The sequence below is a fragment of the Polypterus senegalus genome, chromosome 7, assembly GCF_016835505.1.
Source record: "Polypterus senegalus isolate Bchr_013 chromosome 7, ASM1683550v1, whole genome shotgun sequence".
Lineage (NCBI taxonomy): Eukaryota > Metazoa > Chordata > Cladistia > Polypteriformes > Polypteridae > Polypterus > Polypterus senegalus.
This window is the reverse complement of record NC_053160.1, coordinates 71,252,804-71,271,685: the sequence shown is the minus strand read 5'-3', so window position 1 is coordinate 71,271,685 and position 18,882 is coordinate 71,252,804. Positions and strand designations below refer to the sequence as shown.

Below are 18,882 nucleotides of genomic sequence, written 5' to 3'. Positions count from 1 at the left end.
TAAATGAAACAACTCAGATGCAGTTGAAGTGCAGACTTTCAGCTTTAATTCAGTGGGTTGAACAAAAAGATTGCATAAAAATGTGAGGCAACTAAAGCATTTTTTTAACACAATCCCAAATTTCAGGGGCTCAAAAGTAATTGGGACAAATTAAATAACTGGAAATAAAATGTTCATTTCTAATACTTGGTTGAAAACCCTTTGCTGGCAATGACAGTCTGAAGTCTTGAACTCATGGACACCACTAGATGCTGGGTTTACTCCTTTTTAATGCTCTGCCAGGCCTTTACTGCAGTGGCTTCAGTTACTGTTTGTTTGTGGGCCTTTCCGTCCGGTTTAGTCTTCAACAAGTGAAATGCATGCTCAATTGGGTTAAGATCAGGTGACTGACTTGGCCATTCAAGAATTTTCCACTTCTTTGCTTTAATAAACTCCTGGACTGCTTTGGCTGTATGTTTTAGGTCATTGTCCCATCTGTATCATGAACTGCCACCCAATCAATTTGACTGCATTTAGCTGGATTTGAGCAGACAGTATCTCTCTGAACACCTCAGAATTCATTCAGCTGCTTCTGCCCTGTGTCACATCATCAATAAACACTAGCATCCCATTGCCACTGGTAGCCATGCACGCCCAAGCCATCACACTGCCTCCACTGTGTTTTACAGATGATGTGGTATGCTTTGGATAATGAGCTGTTCCATGCCTTCTCCACACTGGTTTCATCTGTCCAAAGAATGTTTTTCCAGAACTGTGCTGGCTTTTTTAGATGTTCTTTAGCAAAGTCCAATCTAGCCTTTCTATTCTTGTGGCTTATTAGCGGCTTGCACCTTGCAGTGCACCCTCTGTATTTACTTTCATGCAGTCTTCTCTTTATGGTAGACTTGGATATCGGTACACCTACCCCCTGGAGAGTATTGTTCACTTGGTTGGCTGTTGTGAAGGGGTTTCTCTTCACTATGGAAATGATTCTGCAATCATCCACTACTGTTGTCTTCCGTGGACGTCCAGGTCTTTTTGCATTGCTGAGTTCACCAGTGCTTGATTTCTTTCTCAGGATGTACCAAACTGTAGATTTTGCCACTCGTAATATTGTAGCAATTTCTTGGATGGGTTTTTTCTGTTTTCGCAGCTTAAGGATGGCTTCTTTCACCTACATGGAGAGCTCCTTTGACCGCATGTTGTCTGTTCACAGCAAAATCTTCCACATGCAAGCACCACACCTCAAATCCACTCCAGGACTTTTATCTGCTTAATTGATAATGACATAACGATGGACTTGCCCACACCTGCCCATGAAATAGCCTTTGAGTCAATTGTCCAATAACGTTTGAGCCCCTGAAATAAAGGGATTGTGTTAAAAAAATGCTTTAGTTGCCTCACATTTTTATGAAATCTTTTTGTTCAACCCACTGAGTTAAAGCTGAAAGTTTGCACTTCAACTGCATCCGAGTTGTTTCATTTAAAATTCATTATGGTAATGTACAGAACCAAAATTAGAAAAAAGTTGTCTCTGTCCAAATATTTATGGACCTAACTGTACGTGTGTGTGTGTGTGTGTGTGCGCGCAACCTTAATTCTGTCCCAGTATCCTTCTATAAAATACACAGTAGCCCCTCCAGAATCACGAATTTGACTTTCATGATTTCTGTTGTTTGCAACTTGGTTTTGAACAATTAAATATTTTTGGAACATGAAGTAAGATTGCAGAAATTCACACTAGACGCATAAGACAAAAATATATAAACAATACAGATAAAACTATATTTCACAAAATCATATAATATATAAATATTAGTGTTATTTAATATTCATGCATACTGAATCGTTAATATTAAAAGTTATTTTTGGGAAAACACAAGTGTGGGATCTACACCTACTTCCTTCTGCCTTGACTGTTCCCTTAATTATTCATCTGATTCACCCATCTCTTCCAGGTGGTTTGCAAATCGCTCTCTCTCACTTGCTCACCTCTACCAGAAATCCGTGTAGAGCTTTAGCCAGCTTTCTCAGCTCTCTCCTCCTAACTTGCTTTTCCCTAGACTTTATATCCATAAGGCTAACTCTAGCTGACACCGTACACTTGCCATATGGATAAAAAGTTGGGTGCCAGTTAAAAAGCAGGGTGAGAATAAAAAAAAAAAAAAACACAAAAGTATCCTGCTGCAACACACCCCACCAGTTAGAAGGGCCAAAGTATTATTTTCAAATTTTTACATTTGCTGAGGCCTACCACCCATAACCCTTACAAACATGAAAGGGTGAAATACATATCTGAGAAGTTTTCTTAATTTAAGTAGATTTATTTGTAAAGTTGTATACACTAAATACATTATTTCAACTGTATTTCCAATTGGATCTTGTATTAAGAACTAAAATGCAGCACAATGGGTGAAGTTGGACAACTGCTTGTCTTTAGGAAAGGTTGAACTACAAAGTGTACCTATAACTTGCACAGCAGTCACACTTGATAAGAACGGTTGTTATACTTACTAATAATGGTGGCAAAGAATGGTAATGTGTTGCCTGCTAATTAGCCCGTGCAGGTAAGAATTTTTCTATACTCTGTACACATGACATTAATGATCCTGTAAACCTACAATGACCTTATAATAGGGAACCTGTTGATTGTTAAGTAAACAGTCAAGCAATTAAAATGGTTAGCAGAGTGGAAAGGTATATATTAAGGTAGGTTATTTTAGGCAATGTAACAGGTTTTGCTAAATTAAAGCTCCATAAATTTGGTTAAAAAAAGAACCTTACTTAATTATTGCAGCACAACAGATGTAGCAAATTTGTTAGAGATAAAGTAGAAACAAAAATACTAATTCTACCACACCAGAATACTTTTAACTGTTTTGCCTTAACTGTAATAGTGCAGTAAAAAAATGAAACTCAACTTCAGTTACTGAAGAAACACCAAATAAAACTAATTAATTGGAATAACATTAAAACAGTTAGAGAATGTAACCTGTTTAAGAGCTTCATCTGTAAGTTTGTCCTGGTTTCCCACATGCACCTTCTGTAGGTGAGGACAGTGCACAGAAATTGCATTAAGGGAGAGGTCACTTAGTTGTTTGCATCGATAGCCAGTGTATTTGAGGAGCCTTGGGCACTGTGAGGCCAATGTGCAGAGGCCGTTGTCCAAAATATTGCGACAATCAGAAATGTTTATTTCAGTAACATTTTGTCTCCGGGATGCAATTTTTATAAGGAGATCATCATTGACCTAAAATAACAAAAAAACTAAATCAATGAAAAACATTAATGAAACATGTCATCAATAGGTTTGTTTTTTGCATTGTATAATCTAATACATTTATTATTTATGCCAAAATCTTTTTTTGCACCTCTAAGCAGATCTTTAAAATATTGTAAAGCTATACAGCAAATTTCACATGACAAAAAGTATTCAAAAAGACCTAATACATTACATTCTGTTAATCAATTTATATATATAAAAAAAAAAAAGAAATAGATGAATTTTACTATCCTTCTTTTATTTAGATCTCAGATATGCAGATATGCTCTTTGGTATATTTTAGGGGACAACAATCAACACACTTGCAAATGTTTTATCAATAATGTGATTATCATCCACTCTAGAAATAAGTGGCTGTAATACAGCATTTTAAATGGATGTTACTGAAAACGCTGAAATGTTTGGTTCCACTGTGTAGTCTCTATTCGAAAAACTGTTCATTTTAGCATAATACTCACATATGGTATTAGTCGATAACATCTAACATCAGAATTTACACAATGGTGGCAGCAAAAAAGGTACTAAAACAGTACAGTATGAAGCTGTAAACTGCTTTAAATCTGTTACAATTAATGGTACATTGTGAACAATTTACTGTACCAATAAAAATATGGAAGTGAATTAAAACATATCTTCACAGCTGAAAATGTATGAAGATTTGCGGACACCAACTAATATGATCACATTAATGATCATATTAATGATAGTGCAGTATAAATTTAAAAAATATAACCAAGTGTGTGTCAAGAAGTATTCCCACATACCTGCTGGCGACCACTAAGGTCAATCTGCTTCCAAAACTGAAAATCTAAACACAGATCACACCAGTATTTGCAGACTAATGATGCAGAAAGGCAGCGTTCTTTCACAGAAAGATGAGAAAATATCTAGAAAAGAAAAATGAAAATTACAAAAAGTGTTCTTTTGTAAGAAACACGTGCAGCAAATAACAGAGTATGCATGAAGCACTGAAGTTTTTCACTGCTTCTACACAACATTCATCTTTTTTCATGTACAAGGTGGAATAGAAAGGTGCAAGTTAAAAATAATAATGAATCTACAAAGTTATAATTTTTAGACCAATAAAGTAAATATTCTCGGTCATGTACTGTTTGTGATAATTAAATGTTCATACTAAGTTTAGAAAAATGGTAAAGTCAACTCCAACTAATACCTATAATGGCAGCTTACTGGCACATCTTGTTTCACTGCAACTTTAGATGGCACTTACCTCACTTTAAAACTTGACCAGTTTACAATGTTCTCCCAGTTTCCCCTTGGATTTATTCAAACAGGAAATGGAAGGAGGTGTGCAGAGTTTTATCACATGTTCAGCTTTAAAGTGTATTGAATTTCATGTAATAATTTTACATGAATGAATTTTAAGGAACATTTTAACGAATGGTAATAGTAGCATTCTTGGATTTGCGCAATTCTTTTTTGGGCTGTAGGGAAAGTCTTTTCACAACAGCATTGGACCCAAGGTAGGAAACATTCCTAGTCTTGGTGCCATCCATCATAAGACTAAGACACACCCACACCCTCACCCTCCCTCTCATATAGAGTCAGTTTGGAATTGCCAATTAATCTCACAGCAACGTCTTTGAAGATGGGATAGTGAAATGTGAGTACCCACATCCAAAGTAATATCCACATATATGACAAAAAGAATGCGCAAACTTCATATGTACAGTGACTGGGAGCAGGATTTAGGATTTCTGGCTAAATAAATGGAGTCTAAAGTATTTTTAAATGCAAACTGAAAAATACATGAAATAAGTCAAACAAAAATGAAAAAAAAAAAAAATCACTTAATTTTTCACAAAGTGCAATTATTAAAATTACACATAATGCATTATGAAGGTTCAAATGTGCTGATGCACTGAAAAAAGTACTTTTCCTATCACTAATTGTGACTTTTTTTAAACATATAAATTAGATTTTATTATTGTTTAAAGCTTCAACATTTAACTTCTTCCTTGTTTCTACTAATATATATTGTATTCTCTTTTCATTATATATACTTCCTTTTTAATGTTTATTTGTAAAGGACTGGCATGAGTCAAGCTTGAAAAAGGTGGGCTATAAGTTAGATCATAAATATAGCAGGACTGATAGATACACTGCACTGCAATCAAAACTAACACTACAACTTTGTCGGGTCAATCACATTGTTAAGATTCTGTTTTGTTTTTAATTTTTCTTACCTTTTCTTTTTTTAATTTTTTACAGCTTTATCTGATCTTTGTATATCTGTTAGGGAGTGTTAACTATGAAGATTCCAAACATTTGGTTTCATTTTGTCCAAAAATGTTATATTTCACTTTGTTAAAAATATTTTGCACTTTTACTGAAGCTACTTGAATTTTTTAAGGTAGCCACCATTTAGCAAATTCTGTTACCAAGACATGGCTCCCGGTTGCAACAGGCATGGTCACAGATGATTGTGACATCATAACTGTGACAGGCTTAAAGATCAGCACTGGAGGCCAAGTATTAATTCATGTTAGCAGGTATTTCCCTTAAATACCTAGTGCTATTATTATTATTTCATGCTATAAGGCTTATGACTTTCTGACACTTTTTGACTCCGAATCCTGGATTTTGTTTCTGGCTTGGTAAAAGTGCAGGTTGATTTTTGGTTTCCAACACAGCATGTTTTGGCTACATCTCATTTACTGGTGCATCTCTTTCAAAATACTGTTTCCTCATTTGAGTCAGTATACATACAAAGCAATTTGCAGATTACATAAAATAATTGGATTGTACATTAAAGCAATCTGTAGTATTTAATTTAAATTTCACTGTTTACTAGCTGTACACCACAAATTTATTTATGTTTATACAAAATGGGAAGTATCCAGTAGTATCTTACAGTTAACTCTTACTAGAAAAGTAAAGTATTATTAGCTTTCATTGAACCTTTTAACAAAAATGCAGTTTTTACTTGTGGAAATCATTAATATAAAAATGAAATTAAGTTTATATTAATATTTAGCTTCTTTACGTATGATTCAAATTTTCTTTATACCCTGTGATTTCAAAAACAAAGTACTATTTAAAATAATACATTTCTTAATAGACTGACTTGAACAAGTACTCTCTAAAAATGGTCATATCAGATATCTTTTTTTTTCTATGACATGATAAAGAATCATGGCGGAAACATTTTAATTACACTGCCCATCTATTAAACTCATGACAAGTTTTTGGATCTTACATTTTTTCAAGAAAAAAAAAATTAGAAGCCAATGGCAAATTTAACTGAAATCAAAAAATGGGTCAATACCGATACAATGAAAATGAGTTTTGCACAGCTTCTAGAAAGTGTGCAGCTTGTTACTGAGCATGCTATCAAAGGAGTTCAACTAAGTATTGGTAAGCCGTTATTTCAACTACACATTTTACTACAAACAAGCAATTCTCAGTAACTAAAGAAAAAGACAAAAAGAGAGAGAGCAGTTGCTAACAAGTACAGCACACAAGATACATGTACAAAATTAAGAAGAGGTTTAATTCAAATAAAATAACACATTTTTGACCAATTTCTTCAGATCTTCTAAAGACAGAAACATTACATGCAGGACCTAATAAAATACACAAATTTCCAGATGAATGCCCAATAAAATTCTATTAAAAAGATATATCCAATCAATTAAGTCCATAAATACTAGCTATGTTCAGGAAAGCTAAAGCGTTCCACCTAAACATTAAGGCAGGTTTCAATCACAGTCTTTTCAAAGAAAAATGCAAAAAGCATTGGAATGCACATCCTGCAGACCAATTTCATTACTCAACTACAATGTTAACATTTTGGACATAGAAAAATTAATGGAAAATCTACTTCAATGTATAATTTCACAAAAATCAAATTGGATTTGTGAAAGAAGAAGCAAATATAATCAAATGTTTGATGAACGTTCAATGGGATATACTCTTCCACAGCCATTTAACTTCCTGAGGATGCACTCATTACCCATTTACACAGAAAAAGCATTTGATAGAGTTGTATATGAATATATGTTTACTGCGCTACAAAAAAGTGGCTTTGTGACATAACAATGTATATTTATACTCTAGAGCAGAAGCATGTTAGTCGTGCTGGGTATGTTACTTTAGAACACAGAAATGACTACTTCCTTTTGTCAACAAAAATATTTGCTATTGTTCCACTCATCACTTGTAATCATAAGCAAACAGATACATAAGGGATATTGAGCAGACAGTATTCTTTTGTGGAGATGACGTATTACATTTTTAATGGTAAAAATATATCTGTATTAGGTAAATTGAAGGAATTCCACAGAATGGGATTAAGATTAATTTGAATAAGGCAGTATTATTTCCCTCTGGTTTGCATTTGATACGTTTTCACTAATATATTTAAATCATAACTGAAAAAAATGAATATAAAATATAATTTCAGACATCCACTGTATTAGGCAGTCACTTTGTCACATTAATTAGCAAGGAGAAATATTGTTATAATGAACATCCTTCTAAACGTTTTTATAACTTTTCTTAATGTATTCTCATAGTACGGTACATTCATTTTGAACTCAAAGAAGTCACAGACATCAGACATATCTTGGACCATGCAAATAAAAAAGAGGTACATTTGTTTGATGTATTGTGTTTTTCATATCACTAAAACTAAAATAAAAGGGCTGACTTTGTTCCTGAACTTGTTATATCTGAAAAGCCCCATTTACAGTCACTGGTACTGTCAGGAAGAATATTAACTTTAAGTTAGAACGTAGCAAGTTCATGACACTTTGGAACTTTGTACTTTTGTAAAAAATTGTGCAATCCATCATTCTCAGTGATTTCTTGTCAGTTAACCAAATACTTGAAGGCAAAAAGATCCAGCATCCCCTCAGACTGAAAGTCATGTAATATGCTTCCACCTTACCACTTACTTTCAAAACGTTCCTCCTGAGATGTTTTAAGGCAGTGTTGGAAAAAGGATTTATAATCAGAATCTCGGGTAAAGAATGTAAATCAGCCATTGACAAGATTAAGTCCTCATTAATGTGTGCAAAGCATGGTGTGACTCAAGTACAAATTGTACATCCCAAGCACTTATCTTGACAACCACACTCAATTATTCAATTTCACAGCTCTCCTAATGGATTGGAAAAATGTGTGGAAAATAAATATGTTTAAAATAAGTTCTAAAGGATTTACATCACTTGCTTTCAAAACATTTTTTACAACGGGCTCAATTGCATTTTTTGCAGCTACAAGATTTTATTTAGGGGAACAATCAGCCATTGTTACCAGCACAACCCCTAAAGTAATCAGCCACAGTATCTTTCCTTCAAAAATTGAGTTGATCATTAGCTTAATGTAATTTTATTATAACAAATACTGTATTTCAATGGCTTCATTTATTAAAGTTTATTCCTTAAAAGCTTAACAGCTAAGTCCAGTTCTCAGAAATACAGTATATAAAACCTATTTTTTAGTGTGAATATGTGCTTAGATTATAAAGACTAAAGCAGTGGTCTTTACGTGCTTTTTCAGAAGTTCCAACTACATAAATAAATACATAAATATTTTCTTCACCTGCTATTTACCAGATAAAAGTTCAAGGGCAACAGTGCTTACAGTTCTTGTAATGCCACAACTAAACTGAACATTGCCCATCTTTGTATGCTCTTCAACAGTAACACACATAAAATACTGCAAACTGGGCATTAGGCAATGCACTGATCAGGAACATGATACATGGACAAAGATTGCTGACTGTGTACAAACAACTCCAGAGGAATGTTTGGTATTGTAAAAACAAGCAAAAGTTAGAAGATACATTTTAACATGTCCTACTTTGAAACTTTAATAAAAGTATTTTTCATCAACTTGAAGTTTTATAATTTCACTTAATTGAAAAGCATATATCAACATTGATTAAATTTAACTCACATGGTATACTGTGGTGCGAACACAAAAGAGCAAAAAGATATTCCACATTTAGCCCTATATTTTCTGAACTTCGGCCAGGAATTTTCATTTTGGTGCATCAAAAGTTAGCATCTGTGTTATCATAATGGAAAAAAAACACAGGATCTCCCAGGCTTGCAAGATGTACACAGATAAGATCCACCTTCACATTATAGTGGATCTAGCTCAGATGCTAACAAATCAAAAAAGATTATGCGTATAATATAGCCTTGCATGTATCCATGCTGATGCCTTTGCAAACACACTAATGCAGACATACCACACTCAAGTCTGTCCTTCAGAAGAACTTCAAAACAAAACATGAAATGGATATATTCTAAGTAAAAAAAACCTAAGCTGGCTTAGCTTGTTCATATTAATATCTGATTTTTGTCCCATATGTGCTATAAATTCCCACTGGAACAGGACATAATCCCAACCATTTTTTATGCATATAGTAATTCTGTAGGTTTCATCACAATGCAGAGCTAAAAGATGCATGTCACTTTCTTTTGAATAAATGTGCCATCGAGGCATAAAAAAAAGCATGATCTGTGACAAAGAGGTTTTAATTGATTTCAGATGTACATGACAGATAATTATTTTATTTCAGTAAATTTGGAGCATTTTATAATAAAAAAAATTATATTATACAGTCCCCTCACCATAATTCATGTTAACATTTATGTCTGCTATTGAAATGATTTTCAAAAAAGTAAAATGCTTGTCAAAATTACATTTTCGAAAATAAATGATGAAAAAATAACTTGTCATCTACTAGGTTAAAATGAAGAGAGAATGTTTTACAATACAGAAAAAAAAAAAAACATAATGCATTAAGGACAGTAATACTGAATGATATGCTGTTTAATGGCACATGACCTTACTCATTGCACTCTGAGTACTCTGAAATGCTTATTACCAATACAGTACTTGACATAATTAACATACAATACACTTGGTGCATTTACACATTCACTCATTATTGCCCAAAAATGCCAGCTACTGCTACATACATCCATCCCATCCATTATTCCAACCCGCTATATCCGAACTACAGGGTCACGGGGGTCTGCTAGAGCCAATCCCAGCCAACACAGGGCGCAAGGCAGGAAACAAACCCCGGACAGGGCGCCACCCCACCGCAGACTGCTACATACAGAATCTAATAATAGAGACAGTAAAAATAAAACTTGCAAAAGGCTACTTGTCTGCTTTGGCAGAATAGACATAATAAGTCTATAAATGACCAAAGGAAAAGTATTACATTTATCAGTGTAATAATATTTGAAAAGTGTTTTCATTTTTCGTATATATTTCCCATGACACTCACAAAACCCTTGAATACTTAACATTGTTTGCCTCAGTTCTACTGTAGGTCTATATAATTTAATACTGCAAGAGATTTACATAAAAGACATTGGGACAAGTGGAAGCATACAACTGCTGTATTTAAAAATAATTTGACTGAAGCATAGTGCTTAATTTACATGCCAAATAAGCATTTTCATATTAGCTAATGCCAGTTAGAGTGGAATTTGCAATACAGCTGAATGAACGTACACAAAGCTCCTATAAGTGCATGTAGAAAGAACACTTGTGTACACACAGTCTATGTCATTTTCCATGGATATTTGTGAGTGAATTGTCCATTTTTCTCACCATTTAAAGGGATAGATTTATTACGTGATTTATATAAAAAGCAAACCTAAATATATCTGCTGTAATATAATAAACAATAGGACATACTGTATTATGTCACAGATACTGCTCCTAAAAATCAGATTTCAAAATGAAACCTAATACAACCAGCAGTACTGCTAGGTCAGTATTAACAGTAAAAGGTACATTCAAAGCTTATCATACCTAATGCATGAATTAAAATGCATTCATCATCGTTACCTCTGTTTGTGTCAACTTTACCGGTGTTAAACCGTTTTTTCAGAAGCCAAAAACAGGTTGTTTGGCTCCGTCATGTCAGCAGACAGAATTCAGGGCCAAACAATCATTGTTTGGTAGATATACAGCAGAGCCTCCACAGTATATTTTCTATCTGAATGTACTGTCAACAAAACTTCCTGTGAGTACAGATATAGTACAAGATGGTACATCTCGTATATAGGCCATTTCTCGACTCTGCATATTAAATTACAATAGGAAAGAGTCATCCATAAATACTTGTACAAGAAAAAGGAAAAATACAAAGGTTCTGTATAAGTAACTGACAACATACATGTATAATTTATCATATAACTGACAAGGTACAGTACAGGCCAAAAGTTTGGACACATCTCATTCAATGTGTTTTCTTTATTTACATGACCATTTACATTGGTAGATTTCCACTGAAGGCATCAAAACTATGAATGAACACATGTGGAGTTATGTACTTAACAAAAAAAGGTGAAATAACTGAAAACATGTTTTATATTCTAGTTTCTTCAAAATAGCCACCCTTTGCTCTGATTACTGCTTTGCACACTCTTGGCATTCTCTCGATGAGCTTCAACAGGTAGTCACCTGAAATGGTTTTCACTTCACAGGTGTGCCTTATCAGGGTTATTTAGTGGAATTTCTTGCTTTATCAATGGGGTTGGGACCAGCAGTTGTGTTGTGCAGAAGTCAGGTTAGTTGGACAATCATTTATTTTTCAACAGGACAATGACCCCAAACACACCTCCAGGCTGTGTAAGGGCTATTTGACCAAGTAGTTTTGATGCCTTCAGTGAGAATCTACCAATGTAAATGGTCATGAAAATAAAGAAAACACATTGAATGAGGAGGTGTGTCCAAACTTTTGGCCTGTACTGTATATACTGTAGAAGCAACAGGGTAGACTAATGTTGGTCAGACATGCAAGCAAGAATTTTCCTGTACTCTGTACAATGCTACTTTTATTCTCCTGTTTAGTTTTATTTTTTAAATTTAGGTTTATATTGTTTGCTAAGTAACATTAGTGAATACATACATTTAAGACAAAAATGTAAAAATTCAAGTCTTACTAACCTTTAGCAGAATGGAAGAAGGAAGCTGATTTATATTTGGAGGGTCAGTTTCACATACTTTAAGCTCTCGTCTGTTCTCCTGAGAGACAATTTCACTAATCAAAGAAGAGCTCTGACACTGGGCAGATTCAGGGCCCTCCCCCAAGTCTACCTGCAGCCCAATACTGGAACATTCAGAGGATGAAGAAGGTAAAGGACAAAGATGAATGCGGCACTGTGGCTCCGGATCACCAGAAATGTTGCCCTCTGTCACCTCCTGGAAAGTGCAACGTGGCTGTTTACAAGGAGTGCATTTCTGCACACCTGTGCACTTGCGTTTGCAGACCATCTCGGAGTATTCACTCGAGACAGTCCGGAAAAGCTGTGGTCCAATTAACTTGGCAGGAACACTTGAGAGCAAGCTTTTGCCTTGTTCCTCCCAGATGGCTAGCTCCTTCGGAGACAAGAGAAACTTTGCACAATCTTCCGGAGAGCTGAGGGTAGCGTAACGCTCTGCAAGTTTTGAAGCACTCTCAAGACAGTCCTCGTCTATGCTGCTGGTGTTGTGGACAATAAAACATAACATGCAGGGCCCGTGTAAGAAGCAGTTCTTCCTCAGTTTTCGTTTTCTCTTCTTCACACGATTACCATTTTTCGAAAGAAGATGGCCCATATAGATGCCTCTATACAAAATAAAGACACTAGAGTTAGCTATGAAAAATAAAAATGTACAGAAAGAACATTATGAAACATATTCAAAAACCAAATAAAATAGTAATAAATGTAATAAATTTGAAGAAGCTCAAAAAATTAATGATTTTCCACATTCCAACAATAAGTCAAGCAATCAACTTACTAGAAGCAACTTTTTAACCTGTTAAAGAAAAATAACAGATAAAATACCTTGTTTGACAGAACAACATAAAGACAGATGACAGACTCTCTTGCAATCTTTTTTCTTTATATACATGCTACTGCCCTTCAGATGATTAAAGGTTGTGCAAGAAATATATATTTTTCTAAGAGGAAAAAAGTACAAACATTTTTCTGACTTCCCAGCAGGGTAAATGAGAAAGAATCATTAAATGTCTCTGCTTGGAGAGGCACTAATTAATAGCATTACTGTATATCACAGGAGTGAACATTAGTCTTTCACATCAGCCAATTTCTTAGTCAAAAACCAATTCAGGCGGTTACCCAATTCCAAGGTTAACTAGTGCTCTAATTCTGAATCATCAGAATTAGCAATATTTCTGATTTTTCACTTTCAAAAAAATGTACAGTAATCCCTCGCTACTTCGCGGTTCACTTTTCGCGGATTCACGACTTCGCGGGTTTTTAAATATAGTAGTAGTATTTCCTAGTCTAAGAACAACAAAAGAAGTTCGGTGACTAAGTACGTTGTAACATGGGCTGTGTTTGGTAAATGGGAGGGAGACGACAAATCACAGCTTCCCGCTGTCTAATCGAGCCCGTGATTGGTGCTTTGACTGATGCCCAGATCCCACAGCATTTCCCCTTGTCTCTCTGTCACGGCCATTTCGCTTCAAGCTTTCTCGCCGAAGCGTTTACTTTACACTGTACTGTGTGTGATTTTTCTGTGGTTTCTTTGTGTTGAACGTCGCTTCAATTTTCACCCCCTGCAATGGCTCCCAAACGTGCTCTTTTTCCAAGGCTGGTGCTGAGCCTAAACACCAACGAAGAATGATGACAATCGCTGAGAAGGTGAAACTTCTGGATATGTTGAAGGAAGGGAGATCGTTCGCGGCTGTGGCGATCGGTCCAATTTTGCAACAAGGTCGACAACGTCATGACCGCCTACAGGCTGCTCTTCGACCGGAAAAAGAAGCAGCGGCAGCAACTGCCGATCACAATGTTTTTGCAGCCTTGCAAAAAAGAGCCAGTTCCTACTACTACTACGGATACACCTTCGGAAACCATGGAAGAGGTGCCCCAGGAAATGTTAGGTAGGTCACTGTTATTAATAGAGTAAAGGGTGGGTTGTAAACAGTACAGGGAGGGTTTAAAAATGTCCAAATACACATTGAATACTTAAATAAATATGGTGTCCCTACTTCACGGAAATTCAGTTATTGCGGCCAGCCTTGGAACCTATCTCCTGTGATAAACGAGGGATTACTGTATCACAATGTTTTATGAACTAGAGCAGTTCTTCACTTTTAGTATTGTGTTTCTTTCTAAATATGTTATTGAAGCAGGTACTTTGTGCTGACAACACACATGTATGAATTGGACCAAGTTGCTGTGGTTCACCTTGCTAACTGTACTGGTTAAGAAAACAGGGGTAACTGATGTCTCTCAATAGAGCTGATAATAAAAGAATCAAAATGAACTGAAACTTAATAATCTAATGAACTAATGTTTACCTAAAAATATATGTATACACTACTAATTACTAATTGGGCTGGAATGAAGGTGCATAAATTCCAAGGAGCTTGATACCCCTGCTGAATGCAATATTCTTAAAATATTATATTTAACAGCAAAATACAAAATGATCAATTATCTGTTATTAATAATGGAAAAGAGAGGAGTCAAATTGGTCACAAAAACATTAGCAATTTAACGAAACTTTTACAGGTGAAACTCCAAGGCCAGTGTGGAGAAGTAGCTTCTGTTATGTACTAAATTGCACAATTAAAACGATGGCCATAACTTAAACTTGACCAAAATAAACAGGCAGAAAATCTGTAACCGCCACTTCCCTATTTAGTCTCATACTTTATTATCAAGGCATACTGGGTGTTGTCCAGCTTTATACTTGGATCACAAAATTGATTACTCCTATCAAATCAGCTGTTAATTTATAAATTTCAAAATATACACATTTTAAAAATGTATAAAACTTGACAATACGTAGAATCTTTTATTGAACACATAACCTGAAAAACATAAAACATAACCTACATTATAAAATACATAAAAAACAATTCAAAAGGTAGACCAGAGTAACGGATGAACTGGTTTGAAAAATTATTTTTTTCCATGGACTTAGAAAATATGTTGTCGTGTTCTGGTCTGGGAATGAAAAATAAAAGTCATCAATGCATCAGGTATTAGTGCAGATAACAGCAAGTGAAAAATACAAGGCTGTGTATTGCTTTTCAAAATGTTTTACAAAACTATAACATAATTCACAAATTTCTATTTTACCTCAAAACACAACTGAAATATCCACCTCCTTTCACAACCTACTATTAATTCATAGCAAGGTTACAATCAGCTGAGGCAATTCCACACAGCAGGAAGGCCTGAAACATCATCTACCACCTGCCAATACAAGTGTTTTGTACTTTTCTGTCTTTTCTTTTTAACAGATATTAAGGATTAATGATATAGTAAACTACAGCACTTCTAAACAAAAAATATGGTTAGTTCATACACAGTACAAGAGACTGTAACTTTATAATTTAGAACTTTATTACATCGCAAAATGTATTATTGTAAGTTAAGAGAAGCATAAAGTAGTTTGATTAAACACCAATGTAATAGGCAAAGGATAAGATTTTTGCACCTAAAACAAAAAGCTTCATTTGTTTTGATAGAACCACCACCCAAGTAAAACAGCAATAGTCATAAAAATGAAGGACGGAATAAACATAATAAATCTGTTCAGCTGTGTAAGAGATGCAGGTGTGAAAGGATTGACTTGCATATTCTGGTCACTATGGCAAATGTTTCTTATGTTTTACTGCATTTTAAGAACAAGTGTCCACATTAAAAATGACATTCTCTAGTGAAGAGAAGTAAAACATGAAATGTGCATATGCCAGAAATGCATGGATTAGATCATTAAAAAAAGACATTTTCCATTTTTTAATAAAACAGATTATATAACTGACAGTGTCATACACATTTTATTTTTCTGTCAAATTACATTAAAAGAAAAAATAGGCTGATCACTAAGGCTACTCAGCAGTTGTTTATAACTTACTCACACAGTATATATATATATATATATATATATATATATATATATATATAGAGAGAGAGAGAGAGAGAGAGAGAGAGAGAGAGAGAGAGAGAGAGAGAGAGAGAGAGAGATAGATAGTATTTTCTATCTATCTATTACTAGATACCTGTATTTCAAATAAATACAAATTGAGTTCTACTATCTTCATCCAGTAGCACTGTACAACTCAAGGTTCACAATATCAGCCACAGTTTGAAAAAAGACTGAATGACCAAAAAAATGCTGCTGTTACGTTACACACAATAATTACAACAGTAGTAAAACTCCCGTTACCTGCATATAGTTTAATCATTGACCTGATCATTTAATCTAATTATTAAAAGGCAAACACAGCTAGAAGTCAGTTGAACTAAAAAAAAAGACTTCAACTTGACTTGCCCTAATGACTGTATGCCTGAGAGGCGCATACCACCTGCACTTCAGAATAGGTAATCCATCTGAAGTTAAGCATGTTTGTACCTGGCCAGTACTTGGGTTGCTGCTAAAAGAGGTGTTGGTGAGGCCATCACTGGATGTTTATCCTCTGTGGTCTGTATATGAATCCCAGTTCCCCAGTGCAGTGACTGGGGCTCTATCCCTAAAAATGGCACCATCTTTGAGATGAGACGTAAAACCAAGGTCCTGGCTCCCTATGCTCAGAAAAATCCCATGACATCTTTTGAAAAGATTAGGGTGTTTCCCTGTTGTGCTGGGTAATTTTCCCACCTTAGCCTTGTCTATTCTGGCCCCCTAATTATCCTCTGTCCTATACTAGCTAACTATCTCCCTTACCCTTTTACCACCTAGTAGCTAATGTGTGGTGAGCACACTTGCTCAAGAACAGCTGGCATTGCATCAACCAGGCGGATGCTACACATTGGTGATGGTAGTGGTGGTGGTGGTTAATGTGTATCCCCACAGTCTATGTAGAGCACTTTGAGCAGGTTAGAAAGGGCTACATTATTATAACTAGCTTTTGTGTTATACTTTCATAGGGGGATTATTACTTACTCAGTTTTAGTATTACTTGCTTTTTTTTTTTTAGTTTAATCCCACATTCTAAAGACATTCAATGTTAAAATAATTGATAGTAAACGATGAAAATAATGTTAATAAAATCTCTTAGCAGGTATGGTGTGAGTGAGTGTACTATATGACAGACTTGCATCTCTTCCAGAGTTGCTTCCTACAACTCTCAGCTGTAGCGGCCATAATCAGAGAATTAAAGACTGAATGAATAATTTTTAAAAAAGACTCCACCTAAATCTGTATTTGCAATACTATACAACTAGGGAGAAACGTAATTCTTCAGCTGCTAAATAAATATTAGCCACAGCCAACCCAATTGCTTGGTTCTCTCTCTCTCTGATTAAAAATGAATCATTATCATCAACTGTCCAAGCCTAAATGGTTAAGGAAATACATGTGTGGTATTCTACAGCTGAAATCGTAACGCTAGTGCGAATATCTTGATAGATCGAATTCCAAATAGCCCGAGGAGGAAATCAGGGGAAAAAGGTACCTGACTGTAACAAACTGTAGGACAACAGAGAAGAGACACCGCTTCTGTGGTTATCAGAGGAGGGCGCCAATAGAAAGTTAGCCAAATTCTAAGGCTCTTTTCAGTAGCTCTACAGCGGTGAAATCCCTGGGATACAGTTGGGTACTTGGAACTGCAGCAGGTAGGTTAAAGACAGGCTGGAGTTGCCAAGAAGCGCAGCTCCTAATCCAGCGGACATTTGTGTCTTTAAACAGCCATATAAGGATCGCGAGGCTATTCTTGAATGGACAAAAAGACGGAGCAAGACCTACAGGAGCATGCAATATAGTCCATTAGGTTTGCACGTATTAAAGATGTTTTTGGATCGGGCCTCAAGTCTGTAATACTCAGAAGTTAGGCATTACCTCCCTGAACCACACTCGTTAAAGGGATGCTGCAACCCTATTGACCATTAGTCTTGCAGAATGGGATCAACTCATTTAAAGCAGACCTACATTAAAAAGACGTGAAGTGCTAAGCAACAAGAGCTCAACTTTCCCGCAGCCCTGTTAGCTTGCTACAAAGTGTTCAGGCTTCACTTACAGGCGGGGTTTGCTCACCAGTTCACGCCAGTCCTGAACTCCACCCGGCAGCGGCCCGCTCTCATAATCCACGTCTAAAAAAAGGTCAACACGTCTGCAAGTTTCAAAATGTATTCTATAAGCACCATTGAGAACTGTACTCTTTTAAGTCATAATATCCACATTATGTTGTTCAAGGTGCGCAGCTAGTGTTCCGGAATAAGAAATGGACCGGAAGTCCCGCCCATTGTATTACCAGTGATTGTCTACATCTTGAGCCCATCGAACGAAGAGTCCGTCTATTCTGCTTTTTCATTGCTTAATTCGTGTGTCCGTCAACGTGATGATTCCGCAAGCTGAAAATGGGCATTCGGCATTTAACCTGTCTCTGTCATAGCAACAAGGTTCGGCATCGCAGTAGGCAAGGACTTCAGGAATTCTGGGCTAAGGCATGTTATAGAGAAACTATGCAGTTTATAAATGTTTACTTATACTGTATTATTATTTAGTTGTGCTTCCTAAAATTGTATATGTGTACTCGCGTCTGTACAAAAGTTAACAGAAGCAACATATGTGTTCGCAAGTAACTCAATGTGACATAATGAGTTAAAAATATTCCCTAACAGGAAGAAAGTGAGATAGTATTTTACAAAACGTAG

At 35.4% G+C, this 18,882-nt stretch overlaps 1 protein-coding gene across 2 annotated transcripts in view; it reads right to left on the bottom strand.

Annotated features, from left to right (window-relative positions):
- The window catches only part of fbxl17 (F-box and leucine-rich repeat protein 17), a 970,397-nt gene extending 951,936 nt beyond the window's left edge, over window positions 1-18,461 (bottom strand). The window contains exons 1-4 of one of the 2 annotated variants that reach the window (XM_039758877.1): window positions 18,246-18,461; window positions 12,212-12,872; window positions 4,027-4,149; window positions 2,972-3,229 (exon numbers count right to left, since the gene is read on the bottom strand). In XM_039758877.1, coding sequence (XP_039614811.1) covers window positions 2,972-3,229; window positions 4,027-4,149; window positions 12,212-12,862 — 1,032 coding nt within the window. In that variant the 5' untranslated portion in view covers window positions 12,863-12,872; window positions 18,246-18,461. The remainder of the gene's footprint in view (window positions 1-2,971; window positions 3,230-4,026; window positions 4,150-12,211; window positions 12,873-18,245) is intronic. The other variant, XM_039758878.1, reaches the window with a different exon arrangement.
- Between the last annotated feature and the right edge of the window lie 421 nt (window positions 18,462-18,882).